This window comes from Sinohyriopsis cumingii, chromosome 8, assembly GCF_028554795.1.
Source record: "Sinohyriopsis cumingii isolate HCF-2022 chromosome 8, ASM2855479v2, whole genome shotgun sequence".
NCBI lineage: Eukaryota > Metazoa > Mollusca > Bivalvia > Unionida > Unionidae > Sinohyriopsis > Sinohyriopsis cumingii.
The window spans coordinates 60,238,293-60,259,966 of NC_142968.1; the positions used below are offsets into that span (position 1 = coordinate 60,238,293).

Here is a 21,674-nt window from a genome sequence, read left to right on the forward strand (position 1 = left end):
GATAACTCATTTGCCATGCAAATATTCCTGCCACTGGTTGAAGGCTTACACAGTGGCCATCCTCTCCAGAATTACTGATATGAACATGTCATTCCTTGTGAAAGCATGCACAGCTGGCTGATAGGATGGTAGTAGGTGGCCTCCTCAGCCTTCTGTACTTCTACAGACTGTAATCTCGGGCATTTGTACATGTAGATGCATACCGTTGTGAGCCAAGTTACGATCTGTCCAATTTCACAGATGGTGCCTCAATTGGTGCAGATGGTGAGAGGATGGTCCAGTGGGCAAACTTTAGGCCTCCATTTAGGAGGAAGAAACAGCTGAAATGGGCTTCTTATGCGCAAGGTGACCTAGGGCCATGAGGTCCGCTGCAACATTGAGCAAGCCTTGTAGGCGAAGGAATTGTTGCTGCTGTTGTTGTTTTGGGGTTTAACGCCATTTTTCAGCACAAGATAGGCTATACATGGCGGCCAGTATTAATGGTGGTGGAAGAACCTGGGAAAACCCCGGAAAGAACCACCGGCCCAAGAGAAGCTACTGGCAAGCTTTCTCACATACCCACATTGGCCAAATCCAAGACTCGAACCGCGCCGAGGTGAGATGGCAGTGATCCGTAATGGAGAACGCTTTAGACCACTCAGCCACTTGGGGCCCCAGGTGAAGGAATTCCCATGCAGATAGAATTTACTTGAAAGATGCTACCATGGGTTGCATTTCAATGCCATATCCTGAGGGATATGACATATATTGCCTGTGTATTGAACTCCGAACCTAGAAGAACAAATTGTTGAGATGGAGAAGGTTATATTTTTCCTTGTTAATTACAAGTCCAGATTGGCAAGAATGGTTGTAATGTCTTGTTAGATCTAACTCACTGTGTTATATTTTTCCTTGTTAATTACAAGTCCAGATTGGCAAGAATGGTTGTAATGTCTCGTTAGATCTAACTCACTGTGTTATAGTTTTCCTTGTTAATTACAAGTCCAGATTGGTAAGAATGGTTGTAATGTCTTGTTAGATTTAATTCACTGTGTTATATTTTTCCTTGTTAATTACAAGTCCAGATTGGCAAGAATGGTTGTAATGTCTTGTTAGATCTAACTCACTGTGTTATATTTTTCCTTGTTAATTACAAGTCCAGATTGGTAAGAATGGTTGTAATGTCTTGTTAGATCTAACTCACTGTGTTATATTTTTCCTTGTTAATTACAAGTCCAGATTGGTAAGAATGGTTGTAATGTCTTGTTAGATCTAACTCACTGTGTTATATTTTTCCTTGTTAATTACAAGTCCAGATTGGCAAGAATGGTTGTAATGTCTTGTTAGATCTAACTCACTGTGTTATATTTTTCCTTGTTAATTACAAGTCCAGATTGGTAAGAATGGTTGTAATGTCTTGTTAGATCTAACTCACTGTGTTATATTTTTCCTTGTTAATTACAAGTCCAGATTGGTAAGAATGGTTATAATGTCTTGTTAGATCTAAGTCACTGTGTTATATTTTTCCTTGTTAATTACAAGTCCAGATTGGTAAGAATGGTTATAATGTCTTGTTAGATCTAAGTCACTGTGTTATATTTTTCCTTGTTAATTACAAGTCCAGATTGGCAAGAATGGTTGTAATGTCTTGTTAGATCTAACTCACCGTGTTATATTTTTCCTTGTTAATTACAAGTCCAGATTGGTAAGAATGGTTATAATGTCTTGTTAGGTCTAACTCACTGATGTTGCTGAAGGATATTGTCCTGGTAACGATGCTGCCACCACATAAATGGTTTAGGGCATGAGCCGTTATTTGATATGTCAGACAAGTGAAAACCCTGGAGCTAATGTTTAAAAGAGACCTAAAGGTATGTGCTGTTAAAGTCCACACTGATGGCAAAGTCTTTCATCGATGACATTCAATATGCGCTATGGTGTTTCCAGTGGGAACCACAGGGTGTGGATACACGAATTGAGGGCGCTTAGGCCAACTGCCAGAGGTAGAGTGCTGTTTGCCTTTGAGACCAAGAAAAGTCTGGAACGAACGATAGGACAGTTTTCAGAGGTTCAGAGGTTCATGTCCTGTGAGTTACCCTTGGATCCTTTTGTTGATTTCCTATACTATCTCTGTATTTGTGCTGTGGTTGTGGGAAGCAGGAAAATATATCATGTTGATGGCTTCTTTGTGGATTTCATCCATCTGGACATTAAATACAAGGCTAGAGGATAAAGGCTGTGCTTTTAGCTTGGCTGTATAGTGGTCCTTCAGTAAAGTGCACGCAGAGGGCAGTGAGTTGCATTACACCAATTGTACTTGCAGCTGCGGTTACGGCATTGGCCAAAGTGTGTTGAGCGGCTCTGTTCAGTACTTGGGCCGTTCTTGAGACAGGCTCCCGTGCATGCCCTGAGGTATTCAGGGTGGAAGAAGACAAGCTATCTTCAGTCTGTTGCAAGACAGCCAATGAGATGAAAGTCCAACATCAATTTCATGGCAATGATAGTGATCACTAACTGCTGAGTGTCATGAAGGGCCATCCCATCCATACATATGGAGTATGGCTCTGTCATCCCCAGTGGGATATCACTGTCAACTGCTGGGGTTTACGAATTAAAGACTGGAGGGGCTGCCAATGAACTGATGATGAAGGCGGGTCAGAATGTTCGTAACTTTCTCCCCTACTGCAGATTAAGTACTTTAATTTGGACTCTTCAATTCCGTCATAAGATCAACAGATGCTGGATTTTTGGTCCAGGTTGTTGAAAGAGTGGGAGGAGGAGGACAAAACTTGGAGGTTGGAAAGCATCCTCCTTGGAGGCTCAGAAGGCTGAATCTTCCTGTGCCATTGGATAGTGTAGATGGTAGTCCTGGAGAGCAAGCAACATCATCTTGGTTATGGGATATTTGATCCATGTAACCTTTCTGTATGTCTGTTGAATGAGAGGGAACTTGACTGTTTGTTAGTTCTGTCCATTGCTGTTCCTCAAGAGGAGTAAAGTCACATCTAAAGGAGGCAAGGGAGTTCAAAAAATGCTGAGTACTTTGGCGGTGACTTGGGTGCCGGAGCTGTTCAGAGTGTGCAAGTGTCTGATGATTTGTGACTGAAGGGTAAGTTGAATTGTTTCGCTTGCCCCCATAAGTTTCACACTGAGGAAAAGTCAGCATGCAGACTGGTGACACCTTTGTCCAGAGCTGTGTGTTATTTGCACTTTGCCCATAGTTCTAATATAAAAGACAATATACAGCAAAATGTATGAAACTGTAGTGACTGCTCTGCTGACCTAGTGGTTAGAGCATCAGCCTCAGATGCGGGAGGTCATGGGTTTGAACCCCCGCTAAGTCATACAAAAGACTTATAAAAATGGTACAAACAGCTGCCTTGCTAGGCGCACAGCATTAAGAGATCAGTATTAGGACTGGTTAGCCTGGTGTCAAGATAATGTGACTGGGTGGGACATCATGCTACATTTCTGCGGCATGATGCCCCAGTGCTAGATGTCACTAAAAACTGCCACACTGCAGACATCATTGCGATATTACTGAAACATTGTTAAAGCTACATTAAAAATCCAAATCACACACACACATATAAAACTGTAGCCCTGCACCTCTCTTTAGAATGCAATGTCCATGCAGAGCTAAATCATTAAAAGGTTGACCAAGAAATTAATAACAGACAGTCTAATAAAGCAATGAAGCATACATATAAAATATGACAATACCACCTGCACGGGGGAGAAGTTATAAAACTGTGGGCCTGCACATGTGATGTTTGAATACCGTGTGGGTGCAGAGCTATACCAAATGAAGGTTACCTGGAAAAAAACTAATAGCAGACGTATAAAGTAGGCGAGACAATATCCATTATGAAGTTGGCGCACAGACGCTACACATACCTTGGAATAGAAATTCACTGATATGCACCTGCTCATAATGGAATTACATATTTGTTTAATAAGTGTTAGAGACTTGCACACAGAAAATAATTATAGCCTGAACTGAATGTGCATTTCCTTAGGCTCCCCGTGCAAGTACCTAAATGTCTGACAATGATAAAGTATTAGCAACTTGAAAAGGCAGAACTTTGTCGTGAAAGGAAGAGAAAGTTTTGAAATATAGATGGAATATTCTTTCCTTTGAAGTAAAAAACTCCTCTGACTTTTAATGGTTTATCGTCCAATAGATCCTGGCTTTTGCGCGGTCACTCATGATGAGAAATGTTTTTTTGGCATGAGTGGAAGCTGTAACTGAGAGGTTTTTAGGCTTTACCGCCAAGTCTTATAGCCAAGGGGAGATCACTGCTGGACTGCAACATAGGTCATCAGACAACATTTTGCTCCCTTTAGCTAAAAGTGGCATCTGGGAGGGCTGGATTTGCAAGGTAGTAGTAGTTCTTCTGAGCTATTATGATTAGGTAATGTATTTAAAGAAAAACAGTTTTATATATATATATACAAGGAAAGATTTTCTTTTGTTTTGATGTCTGCCACTGACCTCACAAGAAATATAATTTTGATGACATTTGAGTATTGTTGCTTCATGTTATACAATTACAATTCAGCAACTAAAAGGTACAGAACCCTGCAGAGGCTATAATATTATATTACACTTTTTTTCAGTTGCTGAGTTGTACTTTGGCATACCAGTTCTCAATAGGAACAGCTTTCAATTATGTGTAACTTTGGAATGATCATGGGCATGAGACAAAAGTTAAAATAAGCGATGAACTGTCAAGTTAGCTTTTCAAAAGATTTTCAATAACGCTTAAATACTTATCTAACCACTGTAATTATCACTAATAAGTAGACAACATGATTCAGAAGAAAGGTAGAAATACAATGTATATGCTACACAGCAAATGAGCTATTAAAATTAAAGAAAGAAGAAATCAAGTAAACTTTACTATCCAGTGATAAAACTTCTTAATGTACCAGCACTTCCATTGTTTTATGCCTTTTCCAAACTACTGACATTTGTGGCCCTCCACAGTCTGATGATGCTTCACATCTGAGTCTAGAGGTCTCTTTCTGAAACTCAGTCCTGTGAATGCATTTGTTCGTTGGTGGTTCTTTAAAATTAAAATATTCAATAAAGATTCAATTATTTATTATATAATGCATATGTAATTAACTGCAAAATATTTACAGAGTCAATCACAAAGAGAATAAGACTGAAACTTTAATAAATGAATCTAACAGTTAGCCTTACATAGAGCCCATCTTAATTTTTTTTTTAATCAGATTCCCTGGGACTGGTGCTCTACTGGCCAACTATTTACTCTTCTTAGCTGTCAAGTATTGAAACAATCTGATATTTCTTGGCATTAACAATACTTTTAAATTTATCAGCCATATTTTATTTGAGATTGGCAGCGTTTTCATTTCAGACCAATTACTGTATATACTCGCGTATAAGCTGCCCCCCCCCCAACTGAATAGGTAAAAGCATTAAAAAGTGTATGACCTATGCATAAACCAACCCATGCATCCGAGACCACATTGCAAGATTCTTGTGGTAAATTCTAAATACATTTATTTAGGCAAACTTATATTAGCGAAAATGTACGCACATACCAGTACCTCTCTCAAGGTTGGCATGTATGATTATTACATGAAAATGTATTAAGCCAATATAATATTTTTGAAAAGTCATTAAATTTACATAAATTTCTGTTTCTAATTGTTTCTGCCCATTTCAGATTTATGTTTGATTTCATAAGAATTGAGCATTCGTGGGTTGCTGTAACAGTACCTCTCCCACTTGACTCAAGATAGTTATTGTTTGTTTATGCCTTATTGCATTAGAATTTTGTAGCAATGCACCAGTAATTACATTTTTATTTTACCTTAAAATCGTAAATATCTAGCTCGATAAACTGTGATCATCCCAGTATGACAACAACAAATACCAATAGGGTTTGGTTCAACACTCGCATTTAGGCTAGTGAGAATATTTACATAATGGTTAAACTTAAATAATATCTCCAAAATACAACAATGAAGTTTCAAAAATAATGCTCTGAAAATTATTGTAATACCATAAAAACTGAGCTGTAGTTTGCTTTGATGTAAGTAAACTTACACCCCATTTTACACAGTTATGGAAATCATGCAAATATTATGGAGTGAAAGGCAATTATACATTAAATACTGGTATAGCTGCCGAAGAAAATTCCCCTTTAAACATAACCAGTTTCAGGGTGTTAACAATTAAATGACCTGGATTGCTCTTGGAAAACAATGGACAAATCTGTCACTTATAAACAAAGGAGACGCCGAATAAATCAATGTGTGGAATTTTTTAAATTTTTTTCATCCAAAACACAAACTAAAATAGCATGATGATTATCTTAGTCAATCTATATTCACAATATTAGCCATCTGTATTACCTTTCTTTCAGGAATATGTAACATTTATATGAATATAAGCTGGCAATGTTCCTTGTACAATTAAACAAGTGTACCTTTTCATACAGATTACCTCAGTTTGTAGGATCATGGAAAAAGAGTATTAAACTAGTGAGTGGATGCATCAACATAAATGAAACAGCTATGCACATCTAGCTTAAATGTGATCTGGAAGAATGTGATTTGGGAGAAACAATAAAGCAAAATCTGCATCAATTAATTTTGGGAAAAAAACAAAGATTCAAGTGACAACATGCACAATCTGCACTGAGTTAAGTACTGTACATCATAGTGCAGCCTAGTCACCTTGGTAAACTCGAAAAGACCCCTGAATTATGAAGTCTATATTTAAATTTATTGAATTTTATGTTGGAGAAATCAGAAAATAAGCATATACAACATAATAAAAAAACCAATATTAGTACTGTATAACTGTTTAGTATGTCTTGGGACATGAAGAAAAAAAATCTTTTTTGTGTCCCAAGATTTACAGTCATTTTGGTGGTCAATAATAAACTTAAAAATTTTCAAATTTAGAACCTGACTTGTGGATAAGCCAACCTCCCTTCTTCCAGGCTTATATTTTTTCCTTAATTGTTCAGCTTATATATGAGTATATATGGTTGACATAATTAGAAATCTTTTGGTGTGAACACCATGTGAATATGACCATCCATTGAGGACAAGTGGTGACTATCAGACACCCAAAATAGTCATCATGACAACCAATGAAAATATGGTGGGTGTCTGATGATTGGATAACATTTTCATTTAGGTGTGTCTGTGCGTGTATGTGTTTGATTTGGATTTTTAAAGTAGCTTTAAAACATTTTCAGTCATATCACTACGATGTTCACAGTGTTGTAATTTATAGTGATGTCTAGCATTGGGGCATCATGCCACAGATATGTAGCATCATGTCCCACCCAGTCATATTATCCTGAGACCAGGCCAACGAGTTCTAACACTCATCGCTTAATGCTGAGCGCCAAGCAAGGCAGCTGTTAGTATCATTCTTCAAAGTCTTTGGTATGACTTGGCCGGTGTTCAAACCCACGACCTCCACTATCTGAGGCAGACACTCTAACCACTATGCCACCAGAGCGGTCTTTTTCATTTAGGACCAACTAAACATCATATGAAGTGTTTTCATGAAATTCCTATGTTGATCTGACCATTCATCTAGGAAGAGTAGCAGAAGCAAGATTTTAAAACTGGCCATCATATTGGCCATATTGTAGGTCAGAACATTAACATTTTAATTTGGTACCAACTACACCTCTCCCTCGATAACTTGCACACAATGGGGTCCACAAACATAGACTGCACTATAAGCAAGGGTGCAAGTTACAGAGGGACCTCCAAAAATTGAAGAAAAAAAAAAACATCGAGAAAAACATGGGTGGTTAAGGAACTGGGCTGTTTAATGACTGAATCCTCTTTTTGCAATCACATTGATATTAAGTGTTAATAACATGCTTTTTCTAATGAAGTTGTTCATTATTCCGTATAAATAACATTTATTTTCAAAATGTCCAACATGTGAAAGATCGTTCCAACTGGTTTCAACACCATCACATGTACGTGAAAACATCTGTATATTATGTAACTGCTTTTTGATTTGTTGAGTAGTCTGGTTCCCAGAGTGGTATTTAATAGTATACTACCAAGTTGGAAGTCAAAGTAGCCAGGAACTTGACTAACTGTTGATACACCACCAAACAAGATTACTTTTTACAAACTAGCGACTCTGTAAAATATGAAGTTACGCCATCACTGCTGGACAAAACTAAGGCGTGGGTGGGTCAGATGTTGAGCTGTTTAATGGCTGAACACTCGTTTTATAATCGCTTTGAGAATAATTGTCAATAAAGCATTTTCCTACTGAATTTGTTCATTACTCTGTATAAATTACAGTTAGTTTCAAGATCCCCAACATCTGGAAGTTTGTTAACATTATTCCATCTGGTTTCAACAACTTTCAGGAGTACGCGAAAACATTCATGTATTATGTCACTGAATTTTGTTGTTAATTAGTCTGGTTCCCTGCTTATTATTTTAAAGTGGAGTTTGATGCAGGGAGTCTGAAGAGCTGGAAAGCAGAATACATGTTGATAATGCCACAAAACAAGATTCTGTTTTTTGTCTTCAAAAACTAAATTTTATTTTGTGCAACAATCATATGTCAAGGCTCAAGTTTTGTACTTTTCAGTTGGTAAAATACTGACGCCAGTTATTCATTGCAAGTAACAGTGAAATTTCTTCTCATCCTTGAGTATATCTATAAGTGCCAATTCAAGATTTTCTGAAACTAGCTTCTCAGTAATGATCCATATCTGTGAAACAAAGCTCTTGATTTCACTATGTATTCATTTTGCCTTGATGTCGTCGATCTTATTTACAACTGGATAGCTTAATTTAAGGTAATCTAATTATATTAAGTACACAACTGAATGTATAACAGTGTTCGATTGTTCAAATGAAACGAGTTCACCTGACATACAATATAAGATGTGCAAGCCTTTTAACTTTGCTTTTGGTCCATATCCTATATTTGATAGAAAACATGAAATTAATGTGGTAATACCAAGGAGGACAGCTTTTAATTCAGTGCAACAATGCAACAAATAATTCCTGAAGTCTGATATCAAAACATGGTCAGCACTTAGTTTGGTTCTCTGAGAAATGCTCACGGACATAACTGTTATGTTAGACTGACAGATTTTATTTTTGAATACAAGCACGCACATTGCATTTATGATCATTACACTTAAACCTAACTAAACGACAGAACTAAAATACATATTTCACTTGACAAAAAAATATTTAATTGGTTTTTATTTATTAAAGTACTGCCTCCAGTAGGTGACATTTTCATTGAAAGAAATTTTGCTGAATATCGTTATTTAAAGTATACCAAGAATGTTGTTTGGAAAGAAACTGTAAAATAAATTAAGACTTCTTATTAAAAGTTGACAGCTTCATAATGTTGATTCAAAATTCCAGGTCCTATCTACCATTTTCGATGATGAAATGAGCGACATATCAAAGTTTCAGTTACCAACTGTGATCACAATTTTCTTCGAGTTCAACAAATAGGGGACAATATTTTGGGTGATTTCTACAAAAAAATTGGGATCCATGCCTAATCCCGCATTATAGGTGGGTTCGCAAGTTATCGAGCAAGTGGTACATCAAGATGACTGATGTAGTGGTCAAATTGGAAGGCAGATCAGCCTTATTTCCATTTCATACCAAGATTTTCAAGATGGCTGCCATGGTATCCATACTGTATGTCAGACTGGTACCATTTTAATTTAGGACAGACTAGAGATCATAAGAAGTCTTTTGGTGAAAACTCTACTTTCCTTCAGGTGGGGCAGCAATAATGTCAAGATGGCTGCTGAGGTGGCCATATTTGACATCCGATTGGCACCAATTCGTAATAAGATTTTCAATATGGCCACTATGGTAACCATGCTGAATGTTGTAGCATCAATTTCATTTAGTACCAGCTGGACCATGCAGTAAATGTGTGTGTAAAGTGTTATGACCGTTTTCCAAATTGATTTGTTATCAGACAGATGGACGTTAGACAACAGGCCATACCATAAACTATTCTGTCTCTGACAAGTTGAGCTAAACAAATTACAATAAACTACTGCAGGCACCTTTAAATACGCTAAAAATGTTTGGTATTTTTATTTTCATTTTTCTAATTTTTGAGTATCATAGATTAAATGCATATTTTGACATAAAGGAACCAGTGTTTAAACAGCCTTTTGGAATATTTACCGATGCCACATCTACTGACACAATGCTTGAATTAGGTGTACATGCTTTATCTGTGTATTCATGATTGTGATGAACATAATAAGTTGTTAATATCACACAATTTATCATGTACTACATGAATATTGTTTAGTCAAATGAAGTAGGCTCTAATTGATATTACTCTAAATGATATTACTCGGTCATTGGATCTACAAGCTTTATTACAGAAGAAAGATTTAGAGACACAGTGAGTTTCAAAAAGTGTATTTTTGAGAAACACAGTTTTCACATACCCAGGATGTGAAGAGAAATATGAATGCTCTGGCTCATGATCCAATCAGTCACTGGAAACAACGTATATATTCCTTCATCATGTAAAGATACATTTTTAAGTTGTATCCCTGTATTGTCTAATCTCTCTATTCTTCCCTGATAACCAGGTTTTACATTCAGTTCACCAGTACCTGAAGTTGTAAAAATTGTTTTGTTGTTGAAATACCACTCCAGTCTGCTTATACTGCTCTCCTCTTCACTTAATTCCCAAATGAAGTTTGCAGCACTTCCTTTACAAACATTCATTTCACTTGATTCAATTTTCCATTTTATCTCTGAAATAAAATTAAATAGCATATTTTGAGAAACAATTTTTTCTGTTAAAGTACTGTTGGGTTTCAAGTCATGTTGAATAGTCAATAAATATGGTAACAATTTTAGACTGTGACAAAAAAATCAACTGGCTTAATATTGCTTAATAGCAGAATTCTAGGAGACACTTTTGGTGAAGCCACTAGCCATAAATACCATAGATCATTTATTGTAGATTGGCAGATTATGAGTAATCATCTGTTGGCAAAATTACTGTCCTACACTGTGGGAAATTTATCAGTCAACTGGTAGCTGCCCAATCACTGTTTATCTAGAAACTGGCGAAACCTTGTTACACCGCTCCTTCGATAACTCGCGCCCAGATAACTTGCGATCCCACTTATAACGCGGTGTCCATCTTGGCTCCCAATTTTTTTCCAGAGAAAATGTATTTAAAATATCTTTAAAATATGCTGAACATGAAAAAATTACGATGAGAATTAATAAATTAAACCTTGATACATTGCTCGTTTTATCATCGAAAATGATGATTAATGCCCGTAAAAATATAATCCATATTTTGAAATTTGCAAGTTCTAAAGAAGAATTAATTTCAGAGGTCTCAAAAACGCTTAATTACGCGTATTTGGATGCCAATTTTTGATCTGGGACGCAGAAAGTCACTGAGGCAGGAGTCCTCCGTACGCATGTAATAGGTGCGTGGGAAAATTCAAAGATTTGCCGGTCCTGTTTCAGCCACCTGCTTTGTGGGAAAATGTGTTGATCAGTTAACTGTGCTGATATTTACAATGACAGAATTCAGTGACTGAAAGACTCTTTGATGTATTGTTGCCATTTTATAAGAGTACATTAAAAAAAAAAAAAAAAGAACATGATGCAACAGCTAGGCGGCTAGTTCAAAGGCTTTGACTAGCAGCCGAGTGAGAAAATGTACTGATATTTAGTGATTGAATTCAGAGGCAGAAAGACCCAGTTTTAAAATCCTAGCGAGACCTCTGTTTAAAGATATCACATATTATGTAAGTTTTATGATAAATAGTTGTCAGTATACTGTAAATAAACAGTCTGGTGAAATAGTGATCAATGAAAACTTCTGGTAAATGCTAACAGGTTGCAACAGAGAATGAAATAAACACCAATTAAATGTCTTCCTGTGTGAAAGTTACGTTCTAATCCTTTAATTCCGTTTCAGTGTAAACATTATAATCACAACATATTCTGTTCATTGAAAACATGAAAAGAGTCAATCGACCGTCACATCGAAACCCGTGAGTACTTCTGTGAGAACCTAATTACATGTACATGCCGGCTTTGTTTTGATCAACAACTTGGGGAAGTGTTTGTTGTATTAAAAAAAAAAATCGATTACAAGAGACCTCGGGTGCTGGATTAAGGGTCTTGGAGCTGCCTTTGACGTAAAGCAAAACAGTAACAGAGACAACATTGATGATAGTGACTTCGAATGTTTCAGTGAAACTGATGTCATTAATGCCGAGGCTGTTTGGGAGAAATTCGTACAGACTCATGGTCCTGAGATGGGCGTTTCTATTGATGATATGGAGGAGTGGATTTGTGCTGACAATGATTGCCCCACAGCCGAATACATGTCAGATGAAACTATAATTATTTCTATAGCGAACAAATTTGCAGCAGAAGACGATTCTAACTGGAGTAACACAAGTGTTGAAAGTGATGCAGACGCAGATGTTGCACCCCCCACCCCTCTGCACAGGAAGCAATCAAATATTTTGATATTGCCATAAGGTGGCTGGAGACCCAAAATGTTGACTATGTAAAGCTCGTGCAGTTGACAAATCTGAGGGATTTTGCTCAGCGGCAGAGAAACCAAGGAGTAACACACACACACACACACAAAATAACTGATTTTTTTCAAAAAGTGAATTGATATTTGTCAAGCGTGGCACAAACAGCAAGTATTAACTTGTTCTAATTTACGTTGTTTTAAATTTGTAGACCAATTAAATATGTTAGTACTGATTAACCCTTGTGTTTTTGTTTTTTCCATTTTATTTCTATCACATTCAAATCTATTTATCTATCGTTCGATCGACACTGTTTCTCGAAAAGAGTCGATCTTTTGTATACAAAAAAACGTCTAATTTGGATCAAACAATAAAACTAGAATGTATCCAATTCAACATAAAAATTAGTGATGTAGTACACAATGTGTGAAGTGGTACACATGTTAAGCGAACGGAAACCACGTGGAATAATGTTTTCAATGATCGCCTCAATATACTGTAATTTATCCTGAAATTAATGTTGTCCTATGAGGAAATAATAAAGTACACCGTTATGAAGAGATATTTATTAACAGTTAATCTCAGAACAATTATAAAGTGAGTATTCAACAGTATAATCTGCCTACCCCCCACCCCCTTATGTCTCCGTTATGTCGTCAATCACTTTATTGGTTTTGGGCTTATTTTATAGGTCCCTCGATAACTCGCGCCTCACTTATAGTGCGGTCGATGTTTCTGGACCCCGATGTGCGCAAGTTATCGAGGGAGTGGTGTAGTTAATAACACATTACAAGACTTCTCTACCTTGCCATATAAAATAAAGTGGAACAGCCTTGCTGACTGAGTGAAGTGTTTACTTCTCTTGATACTAAGAAAAGAGATACAGCAGTTTAAAAGTAAATCAAATGTAAAGGATACAGATATTAACAATCTGACAATATTATCCATGATATATTCACTAAGTGCAATTGAAAGTAGTATTATTTAGGAAAAGTTGAGTACTGTTAAAAGGAAGCTTCTTCAAAATAGGTACATACATTTTAATATGATGGGAGCTTAGTTAACATATAGAATCCTCTTCAGTCACAGCAAGAGAAACCTATTTTTCCTAGCAAAATAAGTTTCCTCGATTACACTTTTTCGATCACAATACTGTAGGAAAACTAATGCCTCACAAATCCAGCTCTCCCAAGCTAAAATGTTGTAGCTGAAAAATTAAACGTTATCTGCCAATGTAGGTAACAGAGATCTCCCCTTGATAATGGGGTTGGACCAAAATCAAGTGAATACTTCAGTTACTACTGGAGTGGAAGGCATACTTTCTATATGAATATATCTGCATGGAGTCTGGTAGAGTATAACTGCATTCAAGTCAGGTAAGTATTATTGAAGAAATATGTTGTACTAGTATAAATTGGTTTCTTCATCAGATATGTTAACCAATCATAAATACGTTAGGAGAATTAGTAAGAGGTGAAGGAAGTTACATCCCCTTACCCCAGAGAGGTAATATCCGGTTCCTTAAGGTATGTGAGATAACCTCTTGCTAACCCAACCAGAGAACAGACACCATTCGTTGGGGAGTGGCTTCGAATGGGAAAACTTTCCCTCCAACAAATCCAGTTTAAGTTGTCAAGTGGCATCATTATACAGCTGTTGAACAACCCAGGAAGGTACCATGGTTATAGGTCCCACCAGGTCACCAGGTTGAGTTGAATTTTTTGGAGTGAAAGGTCTCTGAGATAAGCTGGAGAAAGTAGACTCTAATTTTCCATCCCACAGCATGGATAATGTCAATTAGGGAAGTTTTGCTCAAATGCAATGGTGGTGGTGACTGCCCTAACTTCATAAGCAGAAATGCATAGCAAATTCATTTGATCTGGGGTTATTTCAGGATATGTTGAACGAATAGCCCATTTTATCCATGATGATAGTGTCTGCGTTGATATGTCAACCTTGTCCTCTTTGATCTACAAATTTCTTATCCATTTGAGGGGAGCAATCAGGATGAGGTGACACTCTGATCTTTTTGCTTTCTGTATCATGCTTAGAAACGTGTGTTGGATGGTGAGCATACGCATAAAAGCAGTTCCAATATATGGAAAGAGCACTGACTGCCCATGGCCTTCGGATCTGGAACTGGTGCGACAAAGGTTGTGAGTTTTGTATTCTCCTTATCACCAATAGATCAGCCATTGGTTATTTCCAGCTGGCACATATGAGATTCAAAACTGACAGATAAAGTGACCATTCTGCTTGTAGTAGTTGAATTTCTGGGATAGCAAGTCCGCTAATATCTGTAGTCAGCCTAGAATATGGAATATTTGGAATTATCATTGATGTCATCAGCTTAGAAGTTCCCAGAGAAGAATGCGAAAGTCTGGTGATTTTGTTCCTCCCTGCCATCTGAGATAATTAACCACAGTAGAGTTGTCTGATATAATGTAGATTATCATGCCATCAATGGAATGCTTTTTTCCTTATGGCTAACATTTCTAAGATACTGATATGCAAAATACAATTCTAAATGAGCCACTGCCCACTGGCATGACGGAAAGAGACATAGAGAATCTATGCTGGAGTTTGGACCAAGACAAGGAAATCCCAGTCAAGGGGTTACAATATTTGTCTCCCCACATAATGTAACCATGTGACTGGAATGTCCTCGTCTCGGTCCAAACCCAAACATAGATTATTTTTCTCACCAAATATTTTCCTTTCAGGTAAAAAGAACTCTTCACTAGTGTAATATAGTTCACGTCCAAATGTTTACATGCGACTCATTAAAACAAATATGTTAATGAGGGCTGTGGTGAGACGGTTGCATCCAAAGTACACAGTTTATACGTGTGAGCAAAGAAAAGTAACAAAATAAAATATTGCATAGTAATGAGGTATTAGTACATTTAATATATGGGTGTTATATGAAGTTAACAATAAATAATTAATATTTTTACAAGGAAATGTTTCATTTTCATCAATTCCAATTTTAATAAGTTACATAGTAAATAATGAAATGATACTGGGTACACATCTCTGCTGTAGTTATACTTAGTACAAATTGTAATGAAGAGTAACATGTTGCATCAGATTATTTATGGGTAATTAGATATATGTCACTATCGTATACAACTCTCCTTTTCTTTGGAGGAGGTGAAACTGTTTTGTGACATACTTGTGTTGTAATTAATATTGATTGTAAAATTACCCCCCGTGTATGAAAGACCCTCCAAATACGTACCATAGCAGATAACCACGTGCTGAACTTTCAAGTTCACGGTTTCTATGAAAATGTATTTTTCTGTCTTGGAAATATGGCAAGTGCTACAGTGAAATTTGCTTATGGATTAATGTGTGGATGAATAAATGATTCCTTCAGGCCGGTAAGTGCATTATTTGTCATTAAAGATTATATATCTGATTCAACTGGACGACAATTTCAGATGCTTAAGAAAATTAGAAGAAAGCATATTTGACATCACAAATTTCTGGCTTTTCCTAAGTTTCTGTAGTTGTTGAGAGCATTGGGATTTTTGTGGCCGGTAATATGCATAGCTCGATTGTCTCTTGCTTAATAGAATCTTTGTAGGGATTTTGGACCAAGACAGGGAAATTCCAGTCAAGGGGTTATATTATTTGTCTCTCCACCAGGCTATGAAGCGTGTAGGCCTTGTCTATGTGCATAGATCAGTGTTTTCTGTCATATTTCATTCCACAAAGCAATGAGAAGCTTATCCTATCTGTAGCACAGTCAATTTTCAGATCAGCATCATTAAATGTAGCTAACAGTAAATCATTTGTTTCACACGAAGGATTTAAAACTAGTTAGGTGGCTTTAGCTACATTTAATGACCCTGACCTGAAAATGTACTGAGTTAGGCCTGCATATAGGATAAAATTGACTATGCTGTGTGAAACAAACTAGCAAAATACCAAATAGCTAGACATTGTGTCCATATGTGTCTCTATCGAAATGATTTGCATGGTGTGTTCTCAAGGACGGATTGACCTTAAGTTACTATGTTTTTTGTTATATATTTGTTGTTGTTGTTTGTGTTTAGAACAACTACATCAGGCAAAGCAGAAGACAACAAGGCTTTCTTTTTTTAAAGTAGTTCTGAGCACACGGATACCTTGACTGAGACGAATGGTCTGAGATGACTAGAATGACATAAGAAAAGGTTAGCAAAACAGCTAGATTTCTCTGTCACATGGGTGAGAAATACATCTCAGCACTTGTGTTCACATTCATACAAACTGTCAGCTCCCTTTTTCTGCATTATTTGTTCTAAGAAGTAAAGTTTCAACCACTATTGGGAGAACAATATTATTGTAATGGCCTCATCAATAGTGGACCGTGGACAATGCTGTCTACTGTTGTATTAAGTTAATCCTAAAGGCAAAGGATTCTTGGGCTTAGAGATGGTTCATTGACATCCCCACTGAAATGATTTCAATGCCTATTCCTGCAGAAGATATACTCTTTTCAATCTGTTGTGCAAGAATTGAAGCTATGTCTGAAATTATTGGCTCTTAGATACAGTGACAATTTGGGTCTAGTATGGGTATCCACCATGTGATTATGATGCAGAAGCCCAGGTTATGGTGCCAGGGAGGAATATAGAACATTGGATCCTTGTCACCTGTCCCCTATGGCACAAGAAAAACTGTATCAGAATATATGATGGCTGTACTTGATCCCCACCAAATGGCAAAGTTCATTCTTGATGATGCAGAGAAATTGTTTCCTTCTTTGGGGACAGATTCATAATATTTGCAGATAACTAGGCTATAGGCTGTGCTGGGCCATCATCGCAACAAGGTACAAAGGCACCTAATGTCCACAGAATGGCATCATTGTGGTACTAAATAAAATGTCTCCACAAACTGGAGGTATTTTCCCAGTGAGGGTCTGTGTACAAATGCTGGAATGGAATGCATGATATCAGATCGTAAGCAGTCCCCTCACACATATCTGAAAGCTAGATTATGATTGGTATTGACCTAGTGATCTACGTCTGATGGCATGGACAGCAATTGGGGTGGAGCAATCCGCTTCTCTGTACATATTGATTCTTGAGAACCATGGCTTTGAACTTCTATCTGATCTGCAGGACAGTTTCCCCCACAAGAAGAGCCCATACTAACTTGATAACGTGACACAACTGACCATGGTGTGACTTGAGTACACTGTGGAACTATGGATAGACTAAGCTTTAAAAGTGCCAGTGCACTGATGGCAGGATGGCATACCAAATGTTGATCAAAGTAAGTTGGCCCATAATTCAACATAATAGGTAGGATCAGCTTTGTTATTGACCTTGTGCAGTCAGGTGGCAAAGTCCAAAAGTGATGGGTCATTGTATCACTAATGAACTCATCAAATTCCATATGTTGGAGCTGGTTATAGGACACACATGCACGATTGATGCAAAGAATGCAGATCTTTCCAAGATGAGTTCGTGATCTTTGTTGTCCCAAGGTTATCGGGCAACAAACACCCCCTGTAAAATTGCGATGAAACTGGAGAACAATTTCCAAAGGGGTGGCCCACCATGCCCACAGAATGTCAAGTTTAGGATATGATAGCTAAGCGAGTGTTCTCCTTGAGTGTCAAAGCCATGAGAATGCAATGAATCTATGTACTGTGTGTATTTGGGCCATAAACTGAGTGCTGGGTGTATTGAACGACCTGTGGCTGATCCATGATAGTGCCTTATGGTGCAGAGTAGGCTACTGAATAAAAACCATCAGTCTTTTAACTTAAATGGCAAGATTGTCTGTGCTAGTGATATGTTGCAAATTCGGATGGCAGAGTCTGGTTTTGACAGAAGATTGCCATTTTATCTTGCATAACATTGTGCTTTTATGTGCTAAGACAGGTTAGGGTACATTTGATCCACAACTTCAGTCCATATGGCCGTTATGGAAGAGAATATCTGAGTACACTTGCTTTAATCTCTATCGCACTCCAATGTAGTCAAAAAAGGCATAATACTTTGGCTTACCATGCATGACCAACTATGGTAGTAAGTTACAGTGACTTCCAAACAGTTGCTAAGTAAAGGCTCCCAATGAATGACAAGGGCTGGAGAAAAAAGTGAAGTGATATCCTTTGGGTACTTAGGCATTAAGATGGGCATCCTTTGCAGTTAGTATTTTGTGGCACTATGTAGGCTATACTGAACCACAAAAGTGCCTTGATGGCATGGATTCAGCAATCTGGACAAAGATTGTTATTCTGGTGGCTGACAATGGACGATCAACTGTGGTACTGGCCTGTTATGATCAGAGCCATATTACAGAGTTTGGTCTTGGCAGAACAGGGCCATTATAGTTGGCATGGTGTTGTCCAAATCATTATGTAAGGATGGGGTACAGGATATTTGATCCATGTAGTTGGTCTGTGTATCTAAATGCAAGATAGATACTGAGGTGGGTTGTTTTTGATCCGATCTCACTCAATGGCAGGTGATAAAGCATATTGTGTGTTTGAGGCAATGCAGGAAATTGCCTACTGGTTTTGCCAAGAAAGGTTTGTCATCATGTGGCGGTGAGGGAGTGATAGCCTGAATCGCTTTTTGGTTGATGAACTGTTGAGTATGGTAGCCATCAAGATGCAAGTCATTCACCACATTGACTTCAGCATGTATACTGATGACAACTTCATCCCAGAAGGTGCACTTTTGAGCCTTCCCTTTTATTACCCTCAGTATTACAGCTCATTGACAATCAGTCCAATATGTGCAAGTCTGACATGAATTCACAGAGTGCCAACTGGAGCAAGCCATACATGCAGATTGGAAACACTGGACTGAAAACCAATGTTTACAAAGTGCAAATTTGGTCTAACCAATGGACTAAATCTGTAAGATAAAATAAGAGCATACAATATATGCAGGTGTAGTGTGCTGTGCATCTATGAACTCAGAGAATGTACGTCCAGAGTTACACGTTATTATAATTTACCTTTAGAAGGGCACACATGGCTGCCAAATACTGGGAGAATATTTGGATCATCGCTATTAATTCCTACAAAGTGGAGGCTAATGTCAATTCTAATTCATCATTTATAGTAACTACGAAATGCACGCTATAAATAAATTATATACAGAAAACTAATCACTGAAGCATCAATATTGATACTTAAGAAATGGATGATTTAATATCAATTACTGGATAGTGTTACCTTTATGGAAGGTAGAATGACAATCTTATTAAAATCAGATCTCCACATTCATACATGAAGGTCTGACCGTGACCGCTTAGGGGTCACGTTCTGGTAACCGATGTTATTACCATAAGTGTTAGTTGTATCAGCCAATCAGATGAAGTTTTATATCTTTGCATTGGCGACTGAGCAGTGTGGATGAAGAGCATGAATGTCCACCAAATGATGTGATTCACTTTCAGATTTTTTAAAGCTGCATTTCCAATGGCTAATTCAAAAATCACCAGAACATGATCCCTAAGACGTCATCATCAGATCTTCACAAAGGACAGCGGAGATTTTATTTTAATGTGATTGGGCCAAATAACGGCCTATACCAGTAAAACCTGCAGTGTCGCATATATAATCACAAAGTAGATGGTAAGACTAGACTAATATAGAACGTTTACCTTTAGATATCTGACCACAGCAGATATTATACGTAATATTATGAGTTTCTATGTCACATACCAGAACTGTATTATTTAAATACAGCTATATTAATGTAAGCAGACCCAATAGTGATGCATGCAGCTACATACCCAGGGTGTCAAGGTGTGTGAGGATGTCAAAGTGATGATGATAAAAAGACTGAACTTTCTCAGTGAAGAAAGAAAAGTTATAAATTTACAGATCACAGAGTATATCTTTCTTCAAAGAGAACACTCATCCACCTTGGTTTATGGTAGTAACTTGCATAATACTTGTATGTGGATTTGGAGGCCTCTCAGTCTATTGAGAGCATGGTACTAGACACAAGCATAAGTAGTAGAGATCACTCTGTCACTCTCTTAGCTTTTTAGCTAAAATGTTTTAGCCTGGGAAGGCTGAATTTGTGAGGAAGTAATAGTTCTCCTAAGGTATAATGATCAAGTAATGTATCTGAAGAAGAAATTAACAACAGTCAAAACAGAAATCATTAAAATGTTTCACTTTAAAGCCATAATGCTGCCATTACAAGCAAAAAGGTGTGTATGCCAAATCTGAATAGTGCTGATTCTTTAAATATATTGGTCCTAAACACCTGCTATCCCATCAGATAGATGCTAGATACTGCACCTTTTATACTAACAAAGTAGAAGATGAAAAGCATTTCTCTCTGCCACTGAACAAAGCATGAAAACAAAAGAAAATTTTTATTTCATAATTTAGATAAATATGATAGCCACATTCATATGGACCAAGATAGGGTATTTTACCAATTAGTAAGATGTTTGTTTATGATATGACGCTTTAATTATTATTTTAGTGAACCTTAGGTATCCCATGACACAAAGGTCACATGACTGGTAAGTACGCAAGTTCAAAATTTGTTTATGGATTTAGCTACAGTACTAACAAAGTTTTTGTAGTTTCTCCATTAGTTCAGCATGTCATCTCATTTTTAAAGACTTTTGTAAAAGACAACTGGACTAGAGTAGCGCTGTTTGCATTATTTTGCATTATGAGTACACCAATTCATTCCTACAGCAAAGTTTCAGTTCACTGGACAGCACTGCCACTATAATGCCATTATTAGTGGCAGATGATGCAGTGTATGCACACAATTTTAGTATATTTTTAACATTTATTATGTGTAATACATTCTCAAGGCTAGACTTGACATTCTTGACTGTGAGAATGATTGAGATATTATCAAACTTGGGCTGTCTATTTGGGGTTTGGTTCTCATTTATAAATATTAAATTAAAATATTTCACATTCAGTATAAGTGAATAAGAGATAAATGTTAAACAATTTTGCAGAATTTGGAAGAAAAGAAATTTGACTCACGTCATTTTCTTTGTGAATATCAATATTAATATTGTCATAACAAAGAACGGAGGATTGATCTACCATGTTTGTCAATTTAAAATCATAACCATAAATATTTACTGAGAACCAACTTTGTGCCAATTCTTTATCTCTCCGGTTCCAAATTTTAACGCCTGTGT

General features: G+C 37.0%; 1 protein-coding gene across 3 annotated transcripts in view; it reads right to left on the reverse strand.

The window, feature by feature from the left end:
- Positions 1 to 21,674, reverse strand: part of LOC149793644 (uncharacterized) — a 106,904-nt gene that overhangs the window by 58,896 nt on the left and 26,334 nt on the right. For all 3 annotated transcript variants that reach the window (XM_089967623.1, XM_089967625.1, XM_089967624.1), the window contains 2 exons: positions 10,455 to 10,769; positions 4,912 to 5,048 (listed from right to left, as the gene is read on the reverse strand). In XM_089967623.1, coding sequence (XP_089823749.1) covers positions 4,912 to 5,048; positions 10,455 to 10,769 — 452 coding nt within the window. The remainder of the gene's footprint in view (positions 1 to 4,911; positions 5,049 to 10,454; positions 10,770 to 21,674) is intronic.